Below are 26,031 nucleotides of genomic sequence, written 5' to 3'. Positions count from 1 at the left end.
GGAGGTGGTTGCTGGAGTGATCCTGGTGTTGGTAGAAACAATCATGATTGGTGGTGATAAGTTAAATGAGATATTTAGAAAGTGAAATTGAAATCTTTATAGATTTTTTTGTTGTGTTTGGTTAATCTTTTAGATATTTGATGATATATTATATTTTAATTTGAAATTGTTAATATTTTAATACCAACTATCTATTATTTTTAATCTTAACTCATGTTAGAACACTTTTTTACATGAGAACAATTAATAATCACCATTAGATTATGATTAAAAATAATAGACAGTTGAGATTAAAATATTTAAATTAAATTAAACTAATATAAATTTTAAATCTCTAAAAGATTTATCAAACAAATCACGTCTTAAAATATCTCAATTATCATTATCACCATCATCATGATTATCACCAACTCTACTAACATGATCCTCATCATTGTCGTTGTTGTTATCACCATCGTCGTCATTACTTCTGTCGCCATGACCATCATTGTCTTTGTTATCATCGCCACCGTCAATGATGCTAGCAGCGACAACAACAACAACTAAATGTTTAAATGTTTTAAGTTTAAATATAATTAGAGTATGAATCAGAGTGATGCACCACTAAATTTTGGGAATGAGGTGGAGTAATTTTTATATGTATACAAAAGTATATTAAAATCTTTATATATGTTGAAAATTAATTGTTATAAAATTTTAAAATAGATCTTAATTTAGCATATTAATCCTAAAAAAAAGCAAAATGATATTTTTATATTATAAAATTATATTTTAAGTTTAAATATGTTGTTAGCACTTTAAATTTGATGGTATGTCTTTTTTAGTTCCTCAAATTAAACTTACTATTTTTAATCCTAAATTTGGGAAATGTGTTTTTTAGTCGCTCCCTAAGATGGTGTTAAATGGATGCATGACATGACATACCTTTCCACAATGTGTAGAGGTTTCTAGCTACCAGATTTTGGAACTTTTAAACTTTAAATATAATTTTTGACAATTTTAAACTTCTAGAATCAATAAAAATAAATACTAATCTATCTAGTTACAACCAATAGGGAATATTTTCACTATTGGTAAATCAAGAAGAGACCCAAACCACATAGCTAGCCACTGTTCTCAGGGAACATGGTGCCCATCTCTGCAGTGATCAGAGCCTCATGAACACTCCATATGAATGGGAAAATCAAGAACCCCAGAAGGGCTAATAGAGGACCTGCTGCATGCACTGTATCCTCAACACCAAAGGGTCCCCCAGAAACCTCATAGAAGATGAGAAATACCAAAGGAACAAGAGAAACTCTCCTCGTGTCATTTTCCCTTGGAGAGATAACTCATCATTATCAATACTAATAGGCACATACTCAGCACCACTCAACAACCCCATTAAGAAATGTAAAATCAAAATATCACCAAGGTATCATAAACTTTGAAGGCAATGAAATAACAAACCAGATAAGACACTAGCTTTGGTTAATTTACCATTCACAAAATCCGAGAGTAAAGGGAAAACATGAATCACGGATACGCGTCATGCTCTAATTTCTGAGCATGGAGGAGATGAGATATGAATTGAATTGTGTAAGAATCAAAAGAGAAGACAAAGAGACGATGACAAGAAATGAGAGGCAGAAGAGATGAGATGAGATGAGTGAGTGAAAGAACAAAACATGCGCAGGGCACGAAAACAAAGACTGCATTAGGATAATTCATGCGGAAACGGACAAAATACACTGCTATGAATTGTTCCGTGTTTTTTCATCCTTTTTAGCATTGTTGTGAGACTCGGACTCATCGAGTACTCAATCTCTTAGTTATGATTTGGATGTGTTCAAAATTCAAATAGATGATAAATGAAAAATTAAATAAAAATTTCTTCATCTTAATTCAAATATTTTTTTCATTCTCTTTGCTCGATCAAATCTATTCTTAATCATGTTCATTCAATAAGTCATTAATTGACTGATATGATCTAATTTATATTTAAAAAAATCTAAATATTTTTATAACATGTAAGATATCTAGAAAATAATTGTGAACTTGTTTAAAAATTTTGATGAGCAACATATTTGTTTAGGATTCAGTATACACAACTTAAAAGTTAGAATTTTAAATATATATTATTTATTTTTTCTTAATATATGCTTATGAGTAGTAAATATAAAAAGAAATTCAACGAAATTAACCAACTTTTACAAAGTCTATTTTATTTAGACAATACAATTTTTTTTCATTCATCTTGCTGTGATAAAGAATAATTATTTTTCAAACCAATAAGCCTATTTGATGAGATAAAGTAAATACAAGTTTACTCCTAAATAACAATATAAGCCAAAAAAAAAAAAGAAATCAAATGGGAAGTGACCATAACTTTATCATCTCAAATCTCAAGATGCAATTATGCTTGATAAAAAAATAGTAAGCAAATTGATAAATAACATAAGCCTAAGGTGTAGAAAAAATAGTAATGTTGTTCTTCCATAAAAAAAAAATACATGACTTATCGAGCCAAATCGAATCATTGGTTCATCCTCTAAACCTAATGAGTTAAACTAGGTTGCACTAGTCTATTGCATGAGTGATCTATTTAGTGGCTTGGATCGATTAGATGACCGATTATTGGGTCAACCTATTTATGGTCTTGAGCCGAGTCTAATAACACTATTTTGTACTATAACATCACATTACATTTTCCTTTTCAAAATTTTGTTTGTTATTTGATCATTCTTTATATAAATTGAGTTTAATTATTAAAATTTCTCCTTTATTATTTTAGAATGTGAAATTAGGTCTTTTTTATTTTCAGAAATTTCAATCAAATCCTCTAAATTTTAAAAGGTTAAATGATCTTTTTGATCTTTTTGTCTTTTATTTTTAAGAATGACAATGTGTGTCGTCCCACCTCTCCTACACAACTCTAAGGTCAAAATCAACATAAGACTTAATTGCAAACAATGCATTTGAAATGTCCATCTCTCCTACAAATATGAATGTTAACATATTTTTAAAAAATATAAAATAAAGTTTACCATGATATGTTTTCAGTTTAGAGAGTTACAAAACAATAATAACAGGAGCTTGTTCATCATGTTTATCTAGGTGTTGTTGCATTTGGTAAGCAAATTCCCCCCAAAGGGTATAATGAACAAAATTAGACTTGATAAAAGCACCTTGGTTATAAGTGATTTGTAAAAAAAAATGTAATGATTTTTGCAACAATTATATGAAAAAACTTGATTGTAAGTCTTGAAGAACAACATCAATATGTTTTTTTTTCATTCTTCTCACTTTCCTTAACACTGTCCTTTTCCACAACTTTTAGAATTTGAAAATTTGAAACCTGAATAACTCATGCAATATTTATTAACATTAAATATGTTTAAGGAGGAAGAATTGTCTGATACGTGTTGTGACTTGTGAGGCATGAAAAAAAAAAAACTGAAATGGCAGGCTATATTAAATATGAATAAAGATGAAGAACTGTCTCATACCAATTGTGAGGCATGGCAAAAAAAATAAAATTGAAAAGGTAGGTTGGTGAAAAATTAGGCTACTCTTAAGATGGAGGTTTAAGAAGCTAGGAAACTGAAGAGAAGCCAGGCTACATTTAAGATGGAAGTTTAAGAAGGAAGAATTGTCTCATGTGAATTTATATATATTAAGATTTGTAATACATATTTGATGTGAGAAAATAAAATCAACCATTTCAACAAAAAAAATTCAGGAAATAAATTAGATTGAAAGTAAGAAATAAATTTATAATTTTAAAAATGTTAATTATTAATATGAATCTATAATTTTAATTACACTTAAATTTATAAAAAAAAATAGACTAAAGGAGTGTATTGGATTTTAAAAGACTTTGTAGGGATATAATGACTTTTAATTTTTTTAAAAGACTTTTATAATTAAGATTTTGTAGTTCAGATTTTAATGAATTTAAAAAATATGAATTTATAAGATTTGAAAGAACATTATGAATTTTAAAGGATTTCCTGAATTTTTTAAAAAATTCAAAATTATTAATAAAGATTCATGAATTTTATCTACCAAATACTTTAAATAAAACTCATTTTATACAAAGAACCTTAAATCTGTTACATAATAGATCAATTTTCTTTAGCATATTTAGAAGTACGATAGACTTAATTCTCTTCAATCATCTATAAAAATTATATACAACAATGTCTACTAATAGCATGAATACTTGTAATAATTCCTACAATAACGATCCTACCAACAAAAAATGTCCAACAATTGTTTTAAATCTCATTTATATAATTATTCACTTATATATGAGTTGTCAACTTCTCACCTCCATCAAAATTATAGATTTCTCATATTTATATATATTCATGTTCATTTATATGTGTAACTATGCAATCAAAATGCCCCAAATTTAAAGAATTGAGAAGATATCTCATATCACACATTCCAAGACATGTCATCTATTAGTTGAAAAACTAAAAAAAAATTATAAATATTTACTGTTTTCAATAAAGAGGCAAAAGATTATGTGTGATGAAAAAAAATATCAATTTGTAGGAAAAGAAAAAAAAAGAAAAAGAGTCTAAAAAAATCTTAAGAATTTAGGTGAGATTATTTAATATGTATATTTTTTCTCTAAAAAGTCTCATAAAATTCATTAAAATCTATTATATAAAATAATTCATTAAAATTTATATACTTTTAAATGTCAAAAGATTTTTTTAAGTTGCAAAAAATCTTAATTAAATATTAACGAACTTTATTGATTTTTTTTAAAACTTTTAATAATTTTGATTGAATATTACAAGATTTATTTTTATTATTTAAAAATCTAAATTGAATACCTCAATTTTTTTTAAAAGTTTTTTAAAATTATTTGAAATATAAATTGAATACACCCTCCTAATTTTTTTATATCATTAATTAATTAATTATAATAAAACGACGTAAACAAAATTCGTGCAATTAGCGTAAGAGTTTCCTAAGATGATTTTATCGCTATTAGAATACGAACCAATTTAATCAGGCCCGTCAAGACTTACACGGTTTGGGCTGGCCCATATTTGAGAAGCCCCTTTAAATGCCAAACACTAACCCTTCTCTCTTTGCCGAGCGTGTCTCTCCGCAGCAGCCTTCTTCGCCGTTTCAGCTCAAGAGCCACCAGCAGGTTGTTTTCATCGTTTTCTTTTCTTCTAATTCATTGCATTTTTGGTTTCTATGCATAGAGTATCATTGTATTTGGGCTTTATTTAAAGATGTTCAAATTATCGCCGCTTGTGACTTTTGTATTTTCTTTTGGTTTTGAAATATGTGAGTGATACTCGTAATTCTGTTCTGCTTACCTAAATTTGTTTATTGGCTACGTCTCGTTTTTCATAGTGTTGAAATGTTATTTCATAATGTTGAAATGTTATTTCATAATGTTGAAATGTTATTTTCGAACTCTTTTAATTTATTTTATTAATTAATTTTGTTTTATGTCATATTTAAAATGTTGATGTTTTTGTATGAAGTATATTAGGTCAACCGTTCTAGTAAGATTGGTGCTGTCAGGCGATTTGGCATGTTTTATGTTTGAAGTTACCAACATTGCAATAGCACATGAGGATATAAGTTTGTTTCTTTTGGGGTTAAATGTTTGAATTAAAGGGCTACATAACATGATTAAGATTTTGATTGAATTCTCTCAGTTAGATGCAAAATGCGAAGCTGTATGTTTTAAATTTATTTATTTTTTAAACTTTTATATAGATCTAATGTATAACCTGATTTTTTTTATTTGTTTTGAGTTTAGCTTATATACACAGTCTGTGCAAAACAATTTTCATACTAATATCCTATTGGATTGACATTTCTATCATCTTATAAATTATATGATGTGATGATAAGTTAAATTCCTATTGGTGTTTGTATAAAAATTTACATTGACAGTATTAAACAATGATTATCACCATTACTGTATAAAAAATGATAATGGTTTATGGTTGATAGATACCTCTAGGATTTTACACCCACTGGAGAACTGGATTTTTCTTTTGGGATCATTCTAGCATGGTTTATCATACAGATTATTAAATGTGTATCAATTTAGTTTAAAATGGCATAGTATTTTAATTGGGGTTTGCAGCTGATTTGTCTTTTATACATGATCATATGTTGACCCTGTTGTTTTTTTTGTTCTTTTATTGTTGTCATTTGTAGGTAAGATATGGTTAAGCATAACAACGTTATCCCCAATGGGCACTTCAGGAAACACTGGCAAAACTATGTGAAGACTTGGTTTAATCAACCAGCACGGAAGACCAGAAGGCGTTTAGGTAATTTTTACCAAAATTATTGCTCTTTGTTAACATTGTTGCTATAATTAATTAATCAATCAGTTTTTAATACTTGTTATGCAAGAAAAGTGAATCAACTTGAGTTATTTTGACACGGGGGTGACACATTTTCAGCTCGGCAGAAGAAGGCTGTCAAGATTTTCCCAAGGCCTACTGCTGGACCTCTCAGGCCAATTGTTCATGGCCAGACTCTGAAATACAACATGAAAGTCAGATCTGGGAGAGGATTTTCTCTCGAAGAGTTGAAGGTAAAATTACTTGTTCTGCCGGCACTCTCCCTAAAGCAACTGTTGTGAGTTATGACTTGCAATGGATCCTTGATTGGTGGGGTGATATCAATGTTGTCAAATAGCTGTCATACTAAGGCGGCTTTATTCATGAATATATCTGAAGATAACAGCGAGGGCCGAGGGTGCCCCATGCATTATTTCTTTTTTGCCTTCTTGTTATGGAAGAGCTCTATATTATACACCATTGAACATGTCAACTGCTTGTTATGCTGTATGAAATTTTGATTTCTTGGAAAATTCTAAATTATCTCTGTTTTCATTCAAGTTTTTACATGATTCATGTTTGAAAGGGACCAAAAGGAAAGTTTAGACAGCAAATACATAAAAACTGTGTAAAACATTAGAAATTCTTCCTTTATATCTTTTTTTCCTGACAGAATAATTCTTTTATATATCCTAGGCTGTGGGAATTCCCAAGAAACTTGGTCCAACTATTGGGATTTCTGTTGATCACCGGAGAAAGAATCGTTCTTTGGAGAGTCTGCAGGCCAATGTGCAGAGGCTCAAAACCTACAAGGCTAAGTTGGTTGTGTTCCCAAGAAGGGCACACAAGGTCAAGGTAAAGCTAAATTCTTCAATTATTATTAATTTGATGGTTATGTGCAAATTTTATTTATTTTATGGTCATCATTCCCTTGGAAGTAGGAAACAATATTGAAGTTTGAGATTGTTTATGTCCCTATTTGCTTTGCAGGCTGGTGATTCTACCCCTGAAGAGCTGGCTAATGCCACTCAAGTTCAGGGTTCATTCTTGCCCATTGTGAGGGAGAAGCCAACTGTTGACCTTGTTAAGGTAACAGATGAAATGAAGGCATTCAAAGCTTATTATAAGCTTCGTCTTGAACGCACCAACAAACGCCACTACGGTGCGCGCCTAAAGAAGGCCGCAGAAGCAGAGAAAGAGGACAAAAAATGAGGTCCTTGAGAAGACAGTTTGTAATTCATATTATAGTTGTGAGAAAATTTTGTTTGATGTTCTGCACCCTTAGCTTTATGGAGATCATGAGTTTTAAAACACCGCTATTGCAATTGTTTTTTTGAATTGAAGTCTGTTAATTTTATTCGCACTCTGGTTTGTTTTGATTATTTCTTTGATTTTGTCCTTATTTTGTTTGTTCAAGTTGTGTTTTAATTGTTGCCATGCACGTTTCCAGGCATTGAAGGCATATGATGGACCGTGGTGTGGTTAAAGTGGGTTTTCAAATTTTAATTGCCAACCCTAATCACCAAATTTTCTGCAGCCAGTTATAATTAATCTTGAGACGCTATGATTTTCCTCGAGATGATATTGACTTTGTTTTGGCCATTGACTTGATTCTTCAGAAATTGAACTTTGTCCCTCTATCAATTTATGCATAATGCATATACACTCCATAGAAATTCCGGTTGTTTAAACGTCTCCTAATATCAACTTGCATTCACATACTTGATCATTTCCTGTCGGTGAAACATTCTAACCATTTATGCATGGTGGCAAATTTCAACAACACTAAATGGCTCATGATTCCAATCCATAGGTGAGTTGCCAGTATTATGAACCAAAAATATCAAATGCTTCTAAAAAAGAGTACAAAATGGGAGGAATAACAGAATACATTGGTTCCTATAAAACGATAGGAATAAAAAAAAGTATATGGATTAATTTTTCATTTTAAATTGTTAAGATAATTTATAAAAAGGGGACACTCATGGTTTTTAATTTAGGACAATATATATATATGTATGTATATTTTGACGCTTGATATAAGATCATCACACATGAAACTTTTAGAAGTTTCATCACATTTTTATCATTTAACTTAAACCAAGCAACTCCAGAATCGTCCATAGCCTTAACACATCGAATATCTGCCAAAATAATTATACAAAAATATATTTATTTGACTCGGAATAAATTTACACACCATGTAATAATATAGTAACAAAATTGCATTCTTACCTTGGAATTAGATCGTAAGAAATATCAGTAGAACTTGAGAGATTCTGATAATAAATTTCTTTGTTAAACTTGTAATTTATTCATACCATGGTATTTCCAAATTAATATCCACAATTCGTGGCCAGACAATACACATCCGATCCTTAAAAATAAATAAGTTTATCTAATTAAAAATATTAGAATAATAATAAATAAATAAATGTCAACATTCAATCATTATTTAAAATAAAATAAATTTATTTAAAATAATAATCAATCAATAAATACACAATCAAAAGATAATCTTAACACACCATTTTATCAATGTGTAAGTCAAAACCCATTGAGATGTTATTCTTTTTATATGTTTATTAGTGTTCTAGTATTAATGTATGAACAGATTTTTTCATGCAATTGTATACTAAGCTTATTGAGATGATATTCTTTTTACGTGTTTATTTATGCTTCAACAATTAATAATAGTAACTTTTATATTACAAATGGAGTTTAGAAACGATGAATGAAGATCAAACGAATTGAAATGAAATGATTAAGACAATGATGAAGATTAATAGAAAACTAGAGAAAATGTTCAACATAGTTTATATTAAAGATCATGTTAGAAATTTCAAGACTATTTTCAAATAAACATGACATGATATAACATATCAGTATTGCTTATATTAGGAAGGATAAACTAGAACATATTTGACATCTGCTAGACAGTCATGACAACATGCACTCTGTTACATACAACCAAGGTCTGGTGAACCCAATTATACTAGCTAGATGGACATTTTGTTGTAAGATGAAAGGATAAACTAGAACATATTTAGCATATGTTAGACAGTCATGACAACATGCACTCTGTTACATACCACCAAGGTCTGGTGAACCCAACTATGCTGGCTAAATGGACAGAACTTGGAGATTTCTATGGACTCACAGGAAATCATCAAGTGGCCATGACCCATTTTGGACAGAGTGTTTTTGTTTTGACCATCTTCAAAAACAGATATCAATCAAAAGCTTATCATAAATGACACTCCTTGTACCACCAAATCTCAAACTCAGTCACTTTTAAAGTTCTGTAGAATAAGTACAAAGTGACTTGCAACAGTTTGGTGAGTAACTCAACATTGTATATAGTCATTACAAAAACACTTCTGTCTGTCAAATTTTAAAATCATATACATATCTAAGATGAATTTAATGTTAATTTCAGGATGTGTCGAGTACCATGTACTCATTTATAAAAGGTGTAGGATTCACCCATTTGAATTTGAAAGAAATTACAAAATGTAAGATTGTTTATAATCATTGGAGGAAATTTGCAAAAATTGGCTATGGATGGAGGACTTTTGCACAATCACAAAATTTGAAAGCTAGAACTCAAATTATATTTGAGTTCGAGTTCCTATATGAAACATCTAATGTGTTTTATTTTGTATTTGTTTGTTATTTAAGTACATTATTCTATACTAATATATGTAAATTTTTGTTTATAATTCTTGGTGGTATATTTTGTGGAAAATGATGTTTGAAATGTTTCTGTTAGGAATCTTTTTGTCAACTTATAGTTTTGTGGATAAACAATTTATTATATAAAATATATTGCATATTTTAATTTTATTACATCTAGTTTTCATTTACTTCTTTTCAAGGCTTACGTGTGCTTATTTTTAGAGTTTTTTCAACTTTGAATGATAAGATATGCTATGTATAATTACAGTTGGTAATTAAAAAAAAACAGACATGGTATTAAAAAAAATTCCAAAACACAACATTGATTTTTTTAAAAAACCAATGTTGTTTTTTGGTAAACAACATCAATTTTTTTAGGATTTTTTAAAAAATCGATGTTGGTGAGTTGAAAACAGCATCGATTTTTTCAGAAAACCGATGTTGTGTAATTTAGCTTAAGATCTTTCTTTAAAACTGATGTTAACATTAATACTTTTAATATCGGTAGTTTCAACATAGATTAATAACCGATATTGAAAGTCCTTAATGACCGATGTTAAAAATCTATTTTCTAGTAATATAAACTTAATAATACGTAGTTATTAATTAATACTTTAAATTTAAAGAAACCAAAAAATGATCATTTTCAAAAACCCATGTGTACCTCTTCCTCAAATCCAATGCTTCGGGAGTCATGGATCCCAAATAACTCTGGATGTATCCAACAAATTCTATGCGACAGCTTGACCTAGTACACAATGAATATTATTAAAATAAACATACTGTTTTAGTTCATGTAAACAATATGAGCATTCAAAAAATGGTTACATTTTCCAAGTAAACTATATCATACATACCCTTATATTATTTCACTTGAGCAAATTGAATGACTAAAGTTGGCAACTCAACTTACCAAAAAGTGCACACTGTATTTTTCCCCTACAAATATTTGGTTTAAATTACATCAAATAAGATACTTATATACAACATAGCTGACCCACAAGTTTTAATAATACCTGTCGTCATTCAACTCTAGTTGAACGAGTCATGTTGTCTTCCTATATTCTTTTCAGAATTACACTCATTAGACACTGCGGTCAACACTCCCATCACATCTAAATTCAAAAGAAAAAACGATTATACATAACCATAATGAAACGGTTAACATGTAAAGTTTGTCCCATTCTATTGACGAATTCGGAAACATCTTATCGATTAAGAAATTTGATACACCATCTATCATGTTAACCTGCTGAGAATTCATAACCGAATGATCGATTATTCCAAGGGATGGCTTCATCCACACATATGATAATAGTTGTTTTCCCATGAAGCAACAATTTGTATTCGTGTGTAGTTGCACGATAAGAGCCAGAATTTGGAATAACGCCAAAGAAACTCATCCTATAGACACGACCTTCCTCCACACAACAATTAAATCTCCTCAACATAAGCTTCCGAATGGATACTTGTATTTTGCTTCCCTATTAAGAAACATTAAAGAAACACGTTTTTAATTAGATACCATAACAATGAAAACAATTTCCCATATTAAAAATCACAAAAGCTAAACTTACATCTGAGTCAAGGAGAACCAGCTCAAATGAATAACGTTTTCTGGGATCACTCAGCCGAAACATATGTGCCATGCACGAATGACCCTCACCTTCAAATTCCAATTTTGATTACTTGGTTGCACATCTCGAACTTGATCAAAAACAACTTCTGTCTTGAGCTGAGAAAAGAGAGTTCTGGGGAAGGATGAAGAAGGAGGTGGAGTGTATAAAAATGCACCAAACTTTGCCTTTTATAGACAATGATCTTTGTGAAAATTGAGTTTCCCTCTTAAACGAAATTTAAATTGAAAGTGATTCCACGTTTAGCAGCATACATTCACTCATAAAGGGAATAAGACAAAAATAGAGCCGAAAAGAACCCTTAACTAATTAACTTAACGAAATTATATAGTTAGATAATTACATTAATGGCAGCTGGACTACGACACAACTTGAACTTTCTACGATGGTTTCCACAAAAGGGCAAAGTTGGGAACATAATAATGCTTCGTGAATAAAAGATGTCACTTAATGACAAAATTTGAGTAACAATCGACCAATCCTGAATGGGTATATATGCGAAATTACTATATAATATATAGTATTAGACTTCCAACTGAAATCGCACACATGTAAGTGATAGATAACCTATTAAACTCCTATTTTCTCCTCCTTTATATATATATATATATATATATATATATATATATATATATATCACGTACAGGAAAAATCATGTGTCAAGATATCAAGGAGATTTGTGTTTGATGTTATTTAGTACAAAACATATAAAGGAGTTTCGCAGGCCCAAGCTTTTTCATCTTATTATGGTAAAGTTAGCTTCTTATTTTTTTCCATTTTAAAGGACTATATGAGTTTTTATTTTTCATTTCTCATCCTCTGGTACATTGCATTTGATCTAGCGTTTCCCTTTTTTTAGGTAGGTTAGTATTTCCTTTCTTTCTATTTTCATTTAATAATTTTTTAAACTTTTTTTTTATATTTTGATTTATGTTAAATTTTGTTTATTTATTGATAATTTATAAATTTTGTAATTATGTTACACCAAATTTTGTATCATCCAATGAATGACTCACAATTTTTTTCCAGTTTTTTAAACAATTGTTATAATTTTTTTTTCTCAATTTGAGTTTAATATTCATAATTCTTTTCTTCATATCTCTTGACTCCGATATGTGGTTTTGCTTTTAGCTCTATATTTAACAAAATTAAGGAGCTTTGTGTTTGATCCTATTGGATACAAAATATATCAAGGAGCTTTGTAGGTCCAAGCTTTTTCATCTTATTATGTAACACTGACTCTTTTTTATTTTTTTCATTTTAAAGGTCTATGAGTTTTTATTTATTAGGTTCCATCTTCTGGTATATTACATTACATTTCATCTAGCGCTTCCTTTTTTGTAGGTAGGTTAGCATGTCCTTTATTTCTATTTTCATTTAATAACTTTTTAACTTTATTATATTTTGATTATGTTACATTTTGTTTATTTTTATTGATAATTTACAAGACTTTGTAATTATGTTACACCAAATTTTGTATCATCCAATGAATGACTCTCATAATTGTTTTCATTTGCTGAATTTCTTTCCAATTTTTTAAATAGTTGTTATAGTTATCTTTTTATTTCTCAATTTGAGTTTCATATACATATTTTTTTTCATATCTCTTAACTCCAATAGTGGTTTCGCTTTTAAATCTCCATTTAACAAAAATAAGGAGAATATCAAATTATAGATAACTAATTTCAATTTTGAATTTTAAAAGTTAATCATTAACAATAAATCAATTTTTAAAACGATTTTTATCTTTGTTTATTAAAATTGTCCATGTTTAAAAAGTTTCAAAATTTACCAAATTGGTAGTTAAAACTGCCCTTTTTTCATTTGGAAGATTATGAGTAATGGCATATTGTATCACGATTCAGCGTTTTCCTTTTTTTTTTTGGCTGGCTAGCATTTCTTTCTTTTTATTTAATAATTTTTAACTATATTCCTATTTTGATTTTATTACATTTTTTATTTTTATTGATAATATATAAAATATTGTAATTATGTTACACCGATTATTTTCATCATCCATTAATGAATTCTTTTTTTGATTAATGAATTTATTATTTTCTAGCTTTTTAAACAATTGTTATAGTTTTAAAATTTATATGAATCTCACTCTCAAATCCTATTCTTACTGCGTTGAATCTTTCTCTCCATAGAATTATTATTCTCGGTGATTTCAAATTTGTTGCTCTTTCTAACAATAAGGTTCATGTCTATATTTTTTTTTCTTTTTTTATATATTTCAAATTCTTTGTCATTTTCTTAAAATTTAAATTTTTTTTATTTGGTCTAATGTGATTTTTTCATTTGGATATTTTTTTTCTTCTTAATTGTGAAATTTGTGATTCTCCTTTCACCTCTTTTTTTTTTTTCAATTTCAGGTTATTTCTCCTTAGTTCATCTTCTCTTTTTCAATATTTCGGTTGATTTCAAGTACAAAACACTTCAACTAATTTTATTGTATTTTTTATTTAATTCTTTTTTGTTTGTCTCTTTATGTTCATTTTTCATTGCTATATAATTTTGTTTGAGGTTATTTGATTTGTTGTTTTGGCAATTTTTAGTAATGGATATATGCTTGACAATTTTAGTATTTATAAGATAAGGTTACTTTTTATTTTATTTTCTCCCTCATTTTTATTATCTTTGTATTGTTCTATGTTGTGTGAATATTTATTCACCTTTTATTTTACATGTATATTGTCACTTATACACGAAGCATTAAATCAAATTAGACAAAAGATATTTAATAAAAATTAGAATAAATTTTAATCTTTAAAATTCATTTATTAATGTTTAATTTAATATTAAAAGGGTTTCTAATTCATTTTTCTTATCATGAATTATTTTTGAATTAATTGTAACTAATAGAAATTAATGAAAATTTTGAATTAGGATCAATTCTAAATTTACAACAATAAATATTTTAAAATTGAATTTATGGTATTAATAGTATTAATGATATTAATAATATGATTTTTAATAGGATTTATTTTGACAAAATGTTTGATTCTTATTTGTATCATGTAATTTAAATTGTATCATTTGATATTTAGTGCTTACTAAAGAGGCAAATATCATAAGGGGGTTGAATTATGATTTTAGAGGTTTTTAAAAGCCTTTTGAAATTAAACAAAAGTTTTTGTCTAATAAAAACTTTATGAAGAACAAATCATAGATTTTCTAGATCACTATCGATGGAAAACATTTTTGCATAACACAAGATATCTTTCAAAATCTAAAAACAAATTCACACCCTAGGTCAAATAAAGCAAAAGGAAAGCATGTAAATATCAAACTTAGGAAATTATATTGGTTTATCTCTACCAATGAAATTATGTTTAGTTCTTGGCAAAACACCAAGTTCTACTAACTTCTCACAAGTTACAAATATTGTTCACTATCACTTTGGGCTCTACAAATCAAGCTCTACCCTAAGCTTGATGAACACCCAATATTCTTTATCTTACTAGGCCATTGTTAGCTCTAAACAAATTAGAAGAGATTTATTGGTTGAGTTTGCTCACTAATTAAATCTATAGTCATCTTATATACAAATATACAATAAGCACTTAGTATTTTCTCTCAATATATTCAAAGTATTTTGAGAGCTTTTGAATTTTACAGTAAATATACAGAAAATTTTATACGAAAAGAATGAATGAATATTTGCACGTAAGGTTCATGACTCTCTTCTTCAAAATTTCTGGCATTTATAACCTTCATCTTTAAGTGTTAGTTGTCTCACAACAATTGGATTCTTCTCTTGTTCTTTGTTTGATGATAATGATCGTTGAAACATTTAATGTTTGCGTAAAATGCACACCTCTTCTTCATGGTCCACTCCTATTGACATTCATGTTGTGCACTTAAAAAGAAAGTCACTTGTCATTCGTCAGACTAAGTCTGCATAGCAGAGCACATCTTTTGATGGAGATCAACACTTTCAGATCTTGAACATTATTTATTCTTCATAGGATTTTGACAGATTTTAGAAGAATTCTTCTGTAAAGAAAATCTGAGACATAGAATATTGAATGAAAATCTTAAATGCTACTCTTAAATGTTGTATTATATTATAACTTATGCTTGCTATCGTCTGAAACTTCAAAAGCATATTCACAAAACATAATATGATGATGCATCAAACACAAATTTTAATTTATTATTTGTATTTATTTACATCTAATTAAAATAATTAGGAGTCATGATTTGTCTTAAGACATAAATATCTTTTTAACTTAACAATCTCTCATTTTTTATGATGTTAAACAAGTGGAAATGTAAAAGTTGAAGGCATATTAGATATATAAGTTAAACATAAGCATAGCCTTATCAAATGCAATACATAATTTAACATGTAAAACAATTATCATTATAAGACTTTGAGATAAAGCTTGTTCTTTTAACAGAAAAGCATTTTATTTTATTATTAAAGCTTTTCACATTAAGAAGATGTGTTTGAATACAATTAAAAATTAAAGGTAAAATTATCCATGGAAATGTATACACCAAATAAAATGTTTGATTTATTATGTCACACTAAATAATAAATAATTCAACAAAAACCTAGATTTTTTGGATGATTCTTTCTTATATAAAAATCACCCTATACATATATAAACAAACTGTTAACCCCGCACATAGCACGAGTCAAAAACTAATATAAATAATAGTAAAATGATCTTTGTAGAGTTACACTCACTCTCTCTTGCAAGAGCATCTAGGTTCTTTGCTAGTTTTCACACATTTAATATTACTCCTAATTGTATCAATGTTTTGATTTTTAATGAAATATAAATATTTTTATCTGTAAGTATTAATTTGATAAAATTTTAATTTTGTTAGTAGAAAAAATTAAACTTATTATCTTTTATCTTTTTATTTCTCTTTAACCATCTAACTCTTTTATATCTTCCAAAATAATATAAACATTTTCCAGCAAAAAAAAATACTTTTTATTTTTCTCTGGGCCATCTCGAGCTACCAGCCTACCACCCTATTATCTTTATTTGCATATTTGATTTTTTTAATTGTCTATTTTTTTATATTTTTATATTTTCTCACTATCTCTAAATTGAATATAAATGTTTTTTTAAATATCAATAATTAACAAAACTTTATATAATAATTTAAATCTAAAATATAGTTATACATTTAAGGAATTTTAATTAGAAATATAATATAATTTTAATATTTAAAAATAGATAAATAAATATTTATCTTATTACATGTTAAAATATCAGTAATAAAATTTATAATATTGGAGTCTACTTTACTCAAAGAGAAATATTGGGAGTTTGGTGTGATAGAAGAAGAGATAAAATAAGAGGAGAAGGTGAGAAATATAGGAAATATTGACTTTATTGGTATTGGGTTGGATATTTGCTGTCTCAGACACAGACAGAGAGAGGGAAACTCTGGATTCCACCTCTTCCCGTCCTTCGTGACGGTCCTCTTCCTTCGACCACTTCAGGTTTTTTCTTTTTCTCTTCCTTCGTTTCAGATCCGATCCGATCTCAATTGCAATCGTGTATGCTTCGATTCCGTTATTATCATTGCAAACTTTGTTGAGCATTCTTGAAATTGTCAGATTTTTTTTAATATAAATAAAATCCCTATTTATCGATTGTGGAATGGTTGTCATTTCACGATTTGGGTTTTGATTCTCTGTTGTAGGATTTTGCAAAGGAGGCTTAGTTTGGTTTTCTTGATGTATTTGGGAATTAGTTAATAATAATTAGGGTTTCGTTTCGAGATTGGTTTGTTTTTATTGTGTTTCTGACCGAGTCTGAAGGTTATTATTTGCGGTTTTCAGCTTCAATGCCATGAACGAAATTTAATGGGCGCTTTGTTTGTTGAGTGAATTGGCGCGTGATGAACCATCTGGTTTATTGCGTTCTGACTTGATTCGAATGGTACTAATCGTTCTTTCCTTTGCCGAGAATGTGATTGGTTTTTATGATATGTTTTAGGGATTCATAGGATTGGATTTTGATGATTCTTTTTTACTTTATTTTGGGATATTAGTTAAAGATTGGAGATCGGTTAGTCTTTGAGGTGGAATCAAACTTGTTATTCTCTGTCCTATGTGAACAATTGTTCGACTTTGAGGCTCTTTGTGGAATTTCGTCTGTAATATGTTTGCTAGGTGAATTGGCGTGTGGTGATGTCTGGAATCTAGCTTTGTGGATTATTATGAATGTGTTTTTAATTATACATTTTACATTCTGTCTGTGCTGTTAATATCAATTTTAAACATGCAAAGTAGTGCATTATGTTCGATCTGCCCATACTATTTAATTTGCATTATACATTCTAGATTATTATTCTAATCTTAGGTTTGCCATATTCTCTTTTTGTAGGGTGATCAGGGTTTGAATCTTAAGGTTCTTGTTATATTTTTTGAGACATGGAAGGAATTTGTTTCTTGTCAAGTTGCTTCCAGAATTGGTTGCTTTCATTCCAAGAAGTACTTGATCGCCGGTTCTTCATCCTTGGAGATTATCTTCTGGTTTCCTTTGCTAATTGCACCTAGTTTTCTGTTCTACTTTAATGATCAGCACATTGTACTTAATGCTTGTTTCTTCTGAGACTAGTGCTGCATCTTTAGGGAATATATACAAGTAAGAACTTATTTGTCTTTGGCTAAAACCTATGAAAGTGTTGTTTCTTAACAAGTTATCCTCTGACAGTGCATTCCTGACTCAACATCAAGTTGAAACATTTGAAAGATCCGCTTCTGGGGTAAGAGATCCTTCAGGGAACACTTGTATATCGCCTACAACTGTTTTAACTTACTAAAGTTTATCTCAACCTCTTTGTTTTACAGGGATGAAGTATATAAATTGATGTGTGAATTTTGGATGCTGCCTGCTTCTCAAGTATTAGATAAGCGATTGCATTGAAACAGTGCAGACAGTACTTATTGACCATCATTGTGTTGTTGCTTCTAATGGATATTGGTGGTGACAAAATATTATTTACCAGAAAATTCTGAAAAATCTATGTAGCTTAGATGAAGTGGATATTATTGAAGTCCTCAAGTCTTGGGTCATGATGAATTTAGCTGAAGATTAATGTTGCTTTGATCAATCATTTTTTGTTGGACCTGGGAATTGTTAGTATGTTCTCCAGGACTTGTTTGATTCTACCACATGCATCCTGCTACCACTACGAAGCTGTGGATCTATTAAATAATAAGGCTATGCTGCCCTTACATCAGAAAGTTTATGTTTCTTATTTTATTGCCATGACAGAGAATTGACGGCAGAATTTGCTGGACAATTTAATATCTGTTGACATTTTCTACACATTTCTTGGCATCGTCTGCTAGAGATAAATGCCATCTATCTTTTGTTTGTTTGCAATTGCTTTTTGAATAAGAGCTGCATTGGGTTCTGTGGGAAAATGGAGAGGTGAGTATTTGTTTCAGAAGCCTGAAATTGCTATACCCCTCTTTTTACTGTTGAATATCCTTAAGGTTTTTCTCCCTTCCCTGAACACAGGTACAAGTTAATTAAGGAAGTAGGTGATGGAACATTTGGGAGTGTTTGGAGAGCCATTAATAAGCAAAGTGGTGAAGTTGTAAGTATGTTTTGGGTCGAATGATACGTGAAGTTGCATTTTGTATTTTCTCTAATTTGTCCTAATATTACAGGTTGCAATCAAGAAAATGAAAAAGAAATATTACTCTTGGGAGGAGTGTGTAAACCTGAGAGAAGTCAAGGTGTTGCATCCTTTTCAGTATTCCTTAGCCTTATTTTTCACATTCTATATGCTTCTGCATATATTTATTCTCTAATTTCTCCTATGGCAGTCATTACGGAAAATGAATCATGCAAATATTGTGAAGCTGAAGGAAGTTATACGAGAATGTGACACTCTGTGCCTTGTTTTTGAGTACATGGTGAGTGTCTGGATTTTGTGGCATATTGGTGGCTTATGTAAAACCTAATACTAACTGTTTTAAGTCAATTTTGGGTAATGCAGGAATACAACCTGTACCAACTTATGAAAAACAGGGAAAAGCTGTTTTCTGAAAATGAAGTTAGAAATTGGTGTTTTCAAGTTTTCCAAGGTTTAGCTTACATGCACCAGCGTGGATACTTTCATCGTGATCTTAAGCCTGGTACTTGTTTATCATTGTGCAATTGTGTTTAGGGTTTATGATGAAATAATCGGGTTTCACTTATATTATATAGCATGGAATGTATATACTATATAATATAATATAATGTTGCTAGAATTTTATTCTCTTATTGATAAAATCTTCCATTTTGTTATCTATTTCAAAACATATATTTTGAATGCAGTTTGCTGTTTAATTGAATTGAATATCATGAGACAAATTCAGATTAGATACCTGGTCTATTGTACATTTCTCTTACTCTGCTGCAAAATTTTGCTGTTTTGACATGAGGTATGCTTTGTTTTGCAGAAAACTTGCTGGTCACCAAAGATGTCATCAAGATTGCTGATTTTGGCCTAGCCAGAGAGATCAGTTCACTACCACCCTATACTGAGTATGTCTCCACACGGTGGTATGTTTTGTCAACTCAATACTTTATTATTGTAAATGTATAATGCACTATGTTATATGTATTTAATTTTTCATGACCTCTGATTAGGTATCGTGCTCCTGAAGTCCTGCTTCAGTCCCATCTATATAGCTCTAAAGTTGGTAAGCATCTGATATTGAATAATTGCCATTTATGGTGACTTATGTTTTCCAAAAGATTGTGGTCTAGAGTCTAGACAATGCATTTCTTGTAGTGATGAATTAATGACAAGTGTTGAGTACTATAAGTTTAACATTTTTTTTCATCTGCAGATATGTGGGCAATGGGTGCTATAATGGCTGAGTTGTTCACTCTCCGTCCTCTATTCCCCGGTTCCAGGTATTAACTTCCCTCTCTAGTCTCCATTTCTCTCCACTTCTGCAACTTCCCATATGACTGTATTTTTAGTTGGATAAAACCAATAAATATTGATTAAGGAATTCACAAATCTTTGATTCCTGGGTTCACTCTTGTTGGAAAGCCACCTTAATAGTGATCACCCTGTAGCAGTTAATAGCGGAAAGTGGTGCGTGGTGGCCCCCGTCCAAAAACGCTATAGCGGGATAGCAGTAGCGGGATGACCGCTGTTTTGATCCCTAAGTACATTTGTTTGCAAGATGTATATGTGTGTGTGCGCTGAAAAAAAAAAAGAAAAACTCGTTAAAATTAAACAATTCATATTAAGATTAATAACCAAGTTTCCCAAAACAGAAAAAGCTGCATAACAACCTCTCACAGTATCACCAAAACAGAAAAATAATCATTGTTTGCATCTCCAAAACTTAATAGGTTCTGTGGGTGAAGCCATGTTACTACTTGCTGAAGTTCAAAAGAACTAAGGAAGCTGGAAGAAAAAGAAGAAAGAAAGGTTGTTGAAGGGCTGTACTTTGTCGTTGGAATAGTGGCTGGAATTGACGCTTGCGGCACACCGGAAAAGGGTTGTGCAGAGGTAGGGTTGGGAGGGTGGCGTTTAAGGTGTTGAAGGGGTGGGGGGGTTCGTTTGGTCAAAGTGGGGTGGGGGTTATAAAGTTCTGTTTCTAGAGAAAGTAAAATGCAATGTTTTACTTATAATTTTTTTAACCAAAAATTAACTTAAACGAAGCTGTTTCAATTGTCTTCTTCCCCCCAACCTTAAAACTTGCAGTAGCAGCTGTGACAGTCGCGAAACACCACGATTTTGTGTGATTCCGATCACGAAAAGCGGCGTGACCACCGTGACATCGAGGTGCGATGCGATGCACCCTTCAGGAGTGGCGACCCGCTATTAACTACTATGGGTCACCCCTAGCTCACCTTAGTTATGGCGGGTAGCTGTAGGCAAAGAGGGGTGTGCTGAAGTCCAACATTGTGGCAGGTAGCCGTGGGCAAAAGCGGGCGCATTGAAGTCCCACTTGGCTAGAGATAGTGCCAAAATACAAAATATAAGTGAGGGATAATCCTCACCCTGAGTTAGCTTTTGGGGTTGAGTTAGGCTCAAATCCACATCTTAGATGGTATCAGAGCCTATCCTTGATCCATTGCTGGGCCTCCTGTGTTTATCATGCTCTAGGTGGGTAGCCTTGAGCGCTAGGGAGAGTGTTGGAAAGTCAACTTAATTGTGGTCACCTTACATTGATAGTGCCAAGATAGAGTATATAAGTGGGGAGCAATCCTTACCTTATAAGCCGGTTTTGTAGGGTTGAGTTAGGCCCTAAACCTACAATTCTAACAACTCTGAATCAGTGTTGTTAAATAGCAGCCATGGTGGAATGGTATGGTGGATTTTTTGCCAACTGCCATAAGAAATTTGTGAAGGGAGACTTGCCATGTAGTTGCAATGTCATGTTTATATGGTGAAATTTCAGCCTTCTGCCATCCGCCATTGATAACACTGCTCTGAATAAGTTACAATGTCCATGTATATGATTGAATACTATTTTGCAAATAATTTTGTTGCAAATTGTAGTCACTTTTATTTTGCAAATAAAAGTGGTCTAAAACATCCTGTTTAGTGACTGGGCTGGAAATTAACATGTTCCATTATGGCTGTGTACATGCAGTGAAGCAGATGAGATTTACAAAATATGCAGTGTGCTAGGTAGTCCAACCACTGAATCTTGGGCAGATGGACTCAAACTTGCCAGGGATATCAACTATCAGTTTCCACAGGTTAGCTTTTCTTAATTTGGGTGTTGTTTTTTATGGTCTGCTTTGGGGAGCTAGCTACTAATTATTATGCAAGAAGGTGTGGCATGTGAAGGAATTTAGAATGTTCTATTTTATTTGTTTAAACTTGTGTGGTTGATAATTTCAGAGTCTTATATTTAGTATTTCTAGCCCCTTTTATTGTTTTCCATTGATATTATGTATATTAAGATATAAGATGGGCACTGTCTTCTGTTAAATACTTTCTTTTATTTAAATTCTGCAGCTTGCTGGTGTACATCTCTCTACACTGATCCCATCCAGAAGCGATGATGCAATCAGCCTTGTGACGGTAAGTAGTTTTACTTTTATTACTTTACAGTTTACTCCTGTTCCCCATTTTTCCACTAATAGATTGTTGTGTGTTCATTTTTCCGTTTGAATTCTATTTTTGCAGTCACTTTGTTCATGGGATCCCTGCAAGAGACCAACTGCAGCAGAGGTTCTTCAACATCCTTTTTTTCAGGTTGTCTTTTAACTAATCCATACTTAGGATCAGGTTTTTAAATTTTTCTCTATCATTTAATCACAACTATATTTTGCTTTATACAAGTAGGTTTTTAATGTTTGTGATTTTTAATTTGTTCAGAGTTGCTTTTACATCCCTCCATCCCTTCGCACCAGAGCTGTAACCAGAACTCCACCATCTGGTTTGTAACTTAATTTATTTATATTGTTTTTTTTATAAGAAATGACCTACGGTTCAATTGGAGGTGATCCTAAACTAGTTGTCTTTCTGGTTGCAGCTGGGACCAGGGGATCACTGGATCGGCTGGGCCTCAAGAGATACTCTGGTGCTTTGCCTAATACAAAAATCACCAACAATTTTACTTCCCCAAAAGTACAAGCTTCTATAGCTTCAGGTGATATAGTTGGGTTTCAGCCATCTGTAGGTTAAATACATGCTGCATATTTTTTATTCTGGGATCTGTAGATCTGAGGCATAGTATTCATTTATGGTTAGAAATATCTGTTGGTGTTTAAGCTGGGAAATCTGTAACAGATATTAATACATTGTTTAAATTGCTACTTTATATCTCACTTGAATATAACGGGATATTTTGGATGAAACTTCCTGAGTGTTTTCCCAACACTCAGCTTCTCTTATAAATCAAACTTAGCTTACAAAGGAAGCTTTTTACAGAAAACTCAGAACAGAGCAGAATAGCTTACAAAAAGACAAAAAGAAGAACAGTAGCCTAGTATAATAGGAATATAATAACTTATTTTCTAACAATCTCAATGATGGAAACACAGTAACAACCATCAATAGCCTACGGACCAAACATCTCATAATGTCATATTGTAAATTCCTATAGATGAACTGTCTAAATCTAAATCTTTAATGGTCTTGCCTATGGCTTTTCTTGGTCTCCCTCTATCTCCAATTATCGGACTATTCTATGTTGGATCTACTCCTTAGTCCTTAATGGAGATTTTACCATCTTTTAGTTACACAATAGGTGCTTATCCCAACTTGCTTTCCAATGCTATTCCTAATTATGTCTTGTCTTGTCTTGTGTGTCCACACTCATCTATTTTTTTTTATTTTTTTTTTGGAAGGCAAAAAATATATATATAATATTAATAGGCAAACCAGTACCAGTGGTACCAGAAATAGAAATTACAAGGCACCTAAGTGCTGCCCTCCAAAGTAACAACCCACCCTACTATAACAATAGTATGAAAGCCCAGTCAAACTATCCAAAGGAATTCGATATATTGGAAGACCAATGGTTGAAGCTGATATTGAAATCTTTTTCTTTAGCCTTCAGCCAGGACCAAACTAAGAAGATAGCATGATCCATGACTTTATAGGGATCAAAAGGTTTGATGTGGAGTTATTTATTTTTATTGGTGGGTTTTTACTACCTAGCATTCAGTCCTCTGTTCAATATTGCAAGTCATACTGTGCGGTAAAGATTTTCCTTAAACTTGAGTGATACTTTTGTTACACGACACCTAGATGCATTTCTCCATTTTATTCATTTTCTTGAAATTCTATTCTCCTGTTTCCCAATCATCTGTGATATACCCAAGATATTTGGACTGTGATGTGTGGTATGGTATGTGAACAGAACATGATACTCATTCCTTTCTAAACATTACAGGTGTGCAAAGGAAGCTGGATATGGCAAATGAGGTGAGTCGTTCCAGATTTCTACTTTTTTCCTTACTCTATTTTGCTTACTAACTCACCCTACCCACCCATGGCTTCTTTTTACTTTTTACTCATTTGAGTATCTGTTGCCCTCCCATGCCTTCTTTTTACTCGTTGAATATCTGGTGCCCACCATGCCTTCTTTTTACTCGTTGAATATCTGGTGCTGGCCGTTAAGAAATATTCGAGATCTCACAATTTAAACTCCCCTTTCACTCAATAGAGTGGCTCCTTTTTTGTGTTACTGTACTGGACTGATATGTAGTTCACCCATAAATTATTTTTTTTCTCTAATTTTATTTTGCTAATATTTCTGTTTCTTCTGAAGGATGGAATTAAGAGCAAGAAATCATTGAAGACTACTCAACAATCAAAATATCGATTACCAGGAAAAGGCAGCCCAAGTAAGCAATTTTGTCCAATATTTTTTGGTACTCAAATTTCATAGGATTAAAAAAAAAAAAGAACTTAAATATGGGTCCTATAATAACCACTGTCTTTTAAGTCAATCATTAGGCACCATTGCATAAAGTCCGTTATTCATTCATGATAAATGTTTAACTGGTCCCTGAAGCAGCTATGTTTTTACTGTTGAGATGTGTTAGGGGCTTCAATAATCTAGAAATAAGGTTAAAGGTTATGTTTGTTTGGCAGCTTCTATAAACAAGGGGAGGACTGCACGTGGGGTTTCAGAAACAGCTGAGAAGTTGGTCAATATGTCAATCGGTACTCGAAGACTGTCCTTGGGACAAACCCGTCCGCCTCCCATGAAGGCTGGAGTCAATTGGATTTCTGAATCTGGAAACTTGCTCAGGTCCGGACAACAAATTCCAACTGAAAGAACTTTGACAAGAAAAGTTGCCGGGTGAGATGATGATGAGAAGAAGTATTTGCTGACTTTGGACTTTGGGGAATTCTTATATGATCTATATTTTCAGTGTGCTAATACGAAGCTTCTAATGATGAATGATATATGGGTTTGCACCTGCCCTGATGAGTTTGGTGATGATTTTTGTTTCTATTACGGGTTTGATATATTTTTGTGGAACATACGTCAGTTTTACATTTGGCTACACAGTTGTGCGGATGCGTTTGTCTCGTATATAGTAGTTTCATTAATGTGGAGTGCTCAGCAGGTTGTAATGACATAAAGGGAAAAATGACATGTTTTTAATTCTAACTTTGCCACCCTTGCAGACTAAAATGACTAAAGTACTCCCTACTACTATTGTTTAATGTATTCTAAATATGGAATAGTATTTATTAATGTAAATAGTATTTTTTTCAGTTTTTAAATTAAAAGTTAGAATGTTTCAAGTTACAGTTTCTTACTTCCAAATTTCCATTACTAATGTTTCGTATACTATTTCATCTTTCCTCCCACCAATATTTAGAATTTACTTTTTCAAAATATTTTATAACAACCACTAATATTTAGAACTTACTATTTTAAAGTATTTTACAAAAGATTTTATATACTGCAAATAAATACAAGTTTA

General features: G+C 30.9%; 2 protein-coding genes across 8 annotated transcripts; both read left to right on the top strand.

Moving 5' to 3' along the window:
• The first annotated feature begins 5,092 nt into the window (after positions 1-5,092).
• Positions 5,093-7,719, top strand: LOC100499935 (60S ribosomal protein L13). Its single transcript, NM_001251311.3, has 5 exons — positions 5,093-5,152; positions 6,187-6,302; positions 6,438-6,571; positions 7,014-7,172; positions 7,308-7,719. The coding sequence occupies exons 2-5, from the start codon at positions 6,194-6,196 to the stop codon at positions 7,527-7,529; spliced, it is 624 nt and encodes a 207-aa protein (NP_001238240.2). The 5' UTR covers positions 5,093-5,152; positions 6,187-6,193; the 3' UTR covers positions 7,530-7,719.
• Positions 7,720-16,945: 9,226 nt separating this feature from the next.
• Positions 16,946-25,712, top strand: LOC100819558 (cyclin-dependent kinase F-4). Of its 7 annotated transcripts, none has more exons than XM_014768916.2 (20): positions 16,960-17,102; positions 17,445-17,544; positions 17,992-18,252; positions 18,322-18,373; positions 18,459-19,044; positions 19,135-19,213; positions 19,287-19,355; positions 19,446-19,535; positions 19,619-19,757; positions 20,067-20,169; positions 20,257-20,309; positions 20,460-20,526; positions 22,227-22,335; positions 22,598-22,663; positions 22,769-22,837; positions 22,961-23,021; positions 23,118-23,234; positions 24,483-24,514; positions 24,861-24,936; positions 25,169-25,712. In XM_014768916.2, the coding sequence occupies exons 5-20, from the start codon at positions 19,037-19,039 to the stop codon at positions 25,399-25,401; spliced, it is 1,371 nt and encodes a 456-aa protein (XP_014624402.1). In that variant the 5' UTR covers positions 16,960-17,102; positions 17,445-17,544; positions 17,992-18,252; positions 18,322-18,373; positions 18,459-19,036; the 3' UTR covers positions 25,402-25,712. The 7 variants fall into 7 exon arrangements, with proteins under 7 accessions (XP_014624400.1, XP_014624401.1, XP_003547727.1 ...); XM_041010265.1 differs by having other exon boundaries at positions 16,962-17,102; positions 25,187-25,712; XM_014768914.2 differs by lacking the exon at positions 17,445-17,544 and having other exon boundaries at positions 16,946-17,102.
• The last annotated feature ends 319 nt before the right edge of the window (positions 25,713-26,031 follow it).

The sequence above is a fragment of the Glycine max genome, chromosome 16 (assembly GCF_000004515.6).
Source record: "Glycine max cultivar Williams 82 chromosome 16, Glycine_max_v4.0, whole genome shotgun sequence".
NCBI lineage: Eukaryota > Viridiplantae > Streptophyta > Magnoliopsida > Fabales > Fabaceae > Glycine > Glycine max.
This window is presented reverse-complemented; position numbering and strand designations above follow the sequence as displayed.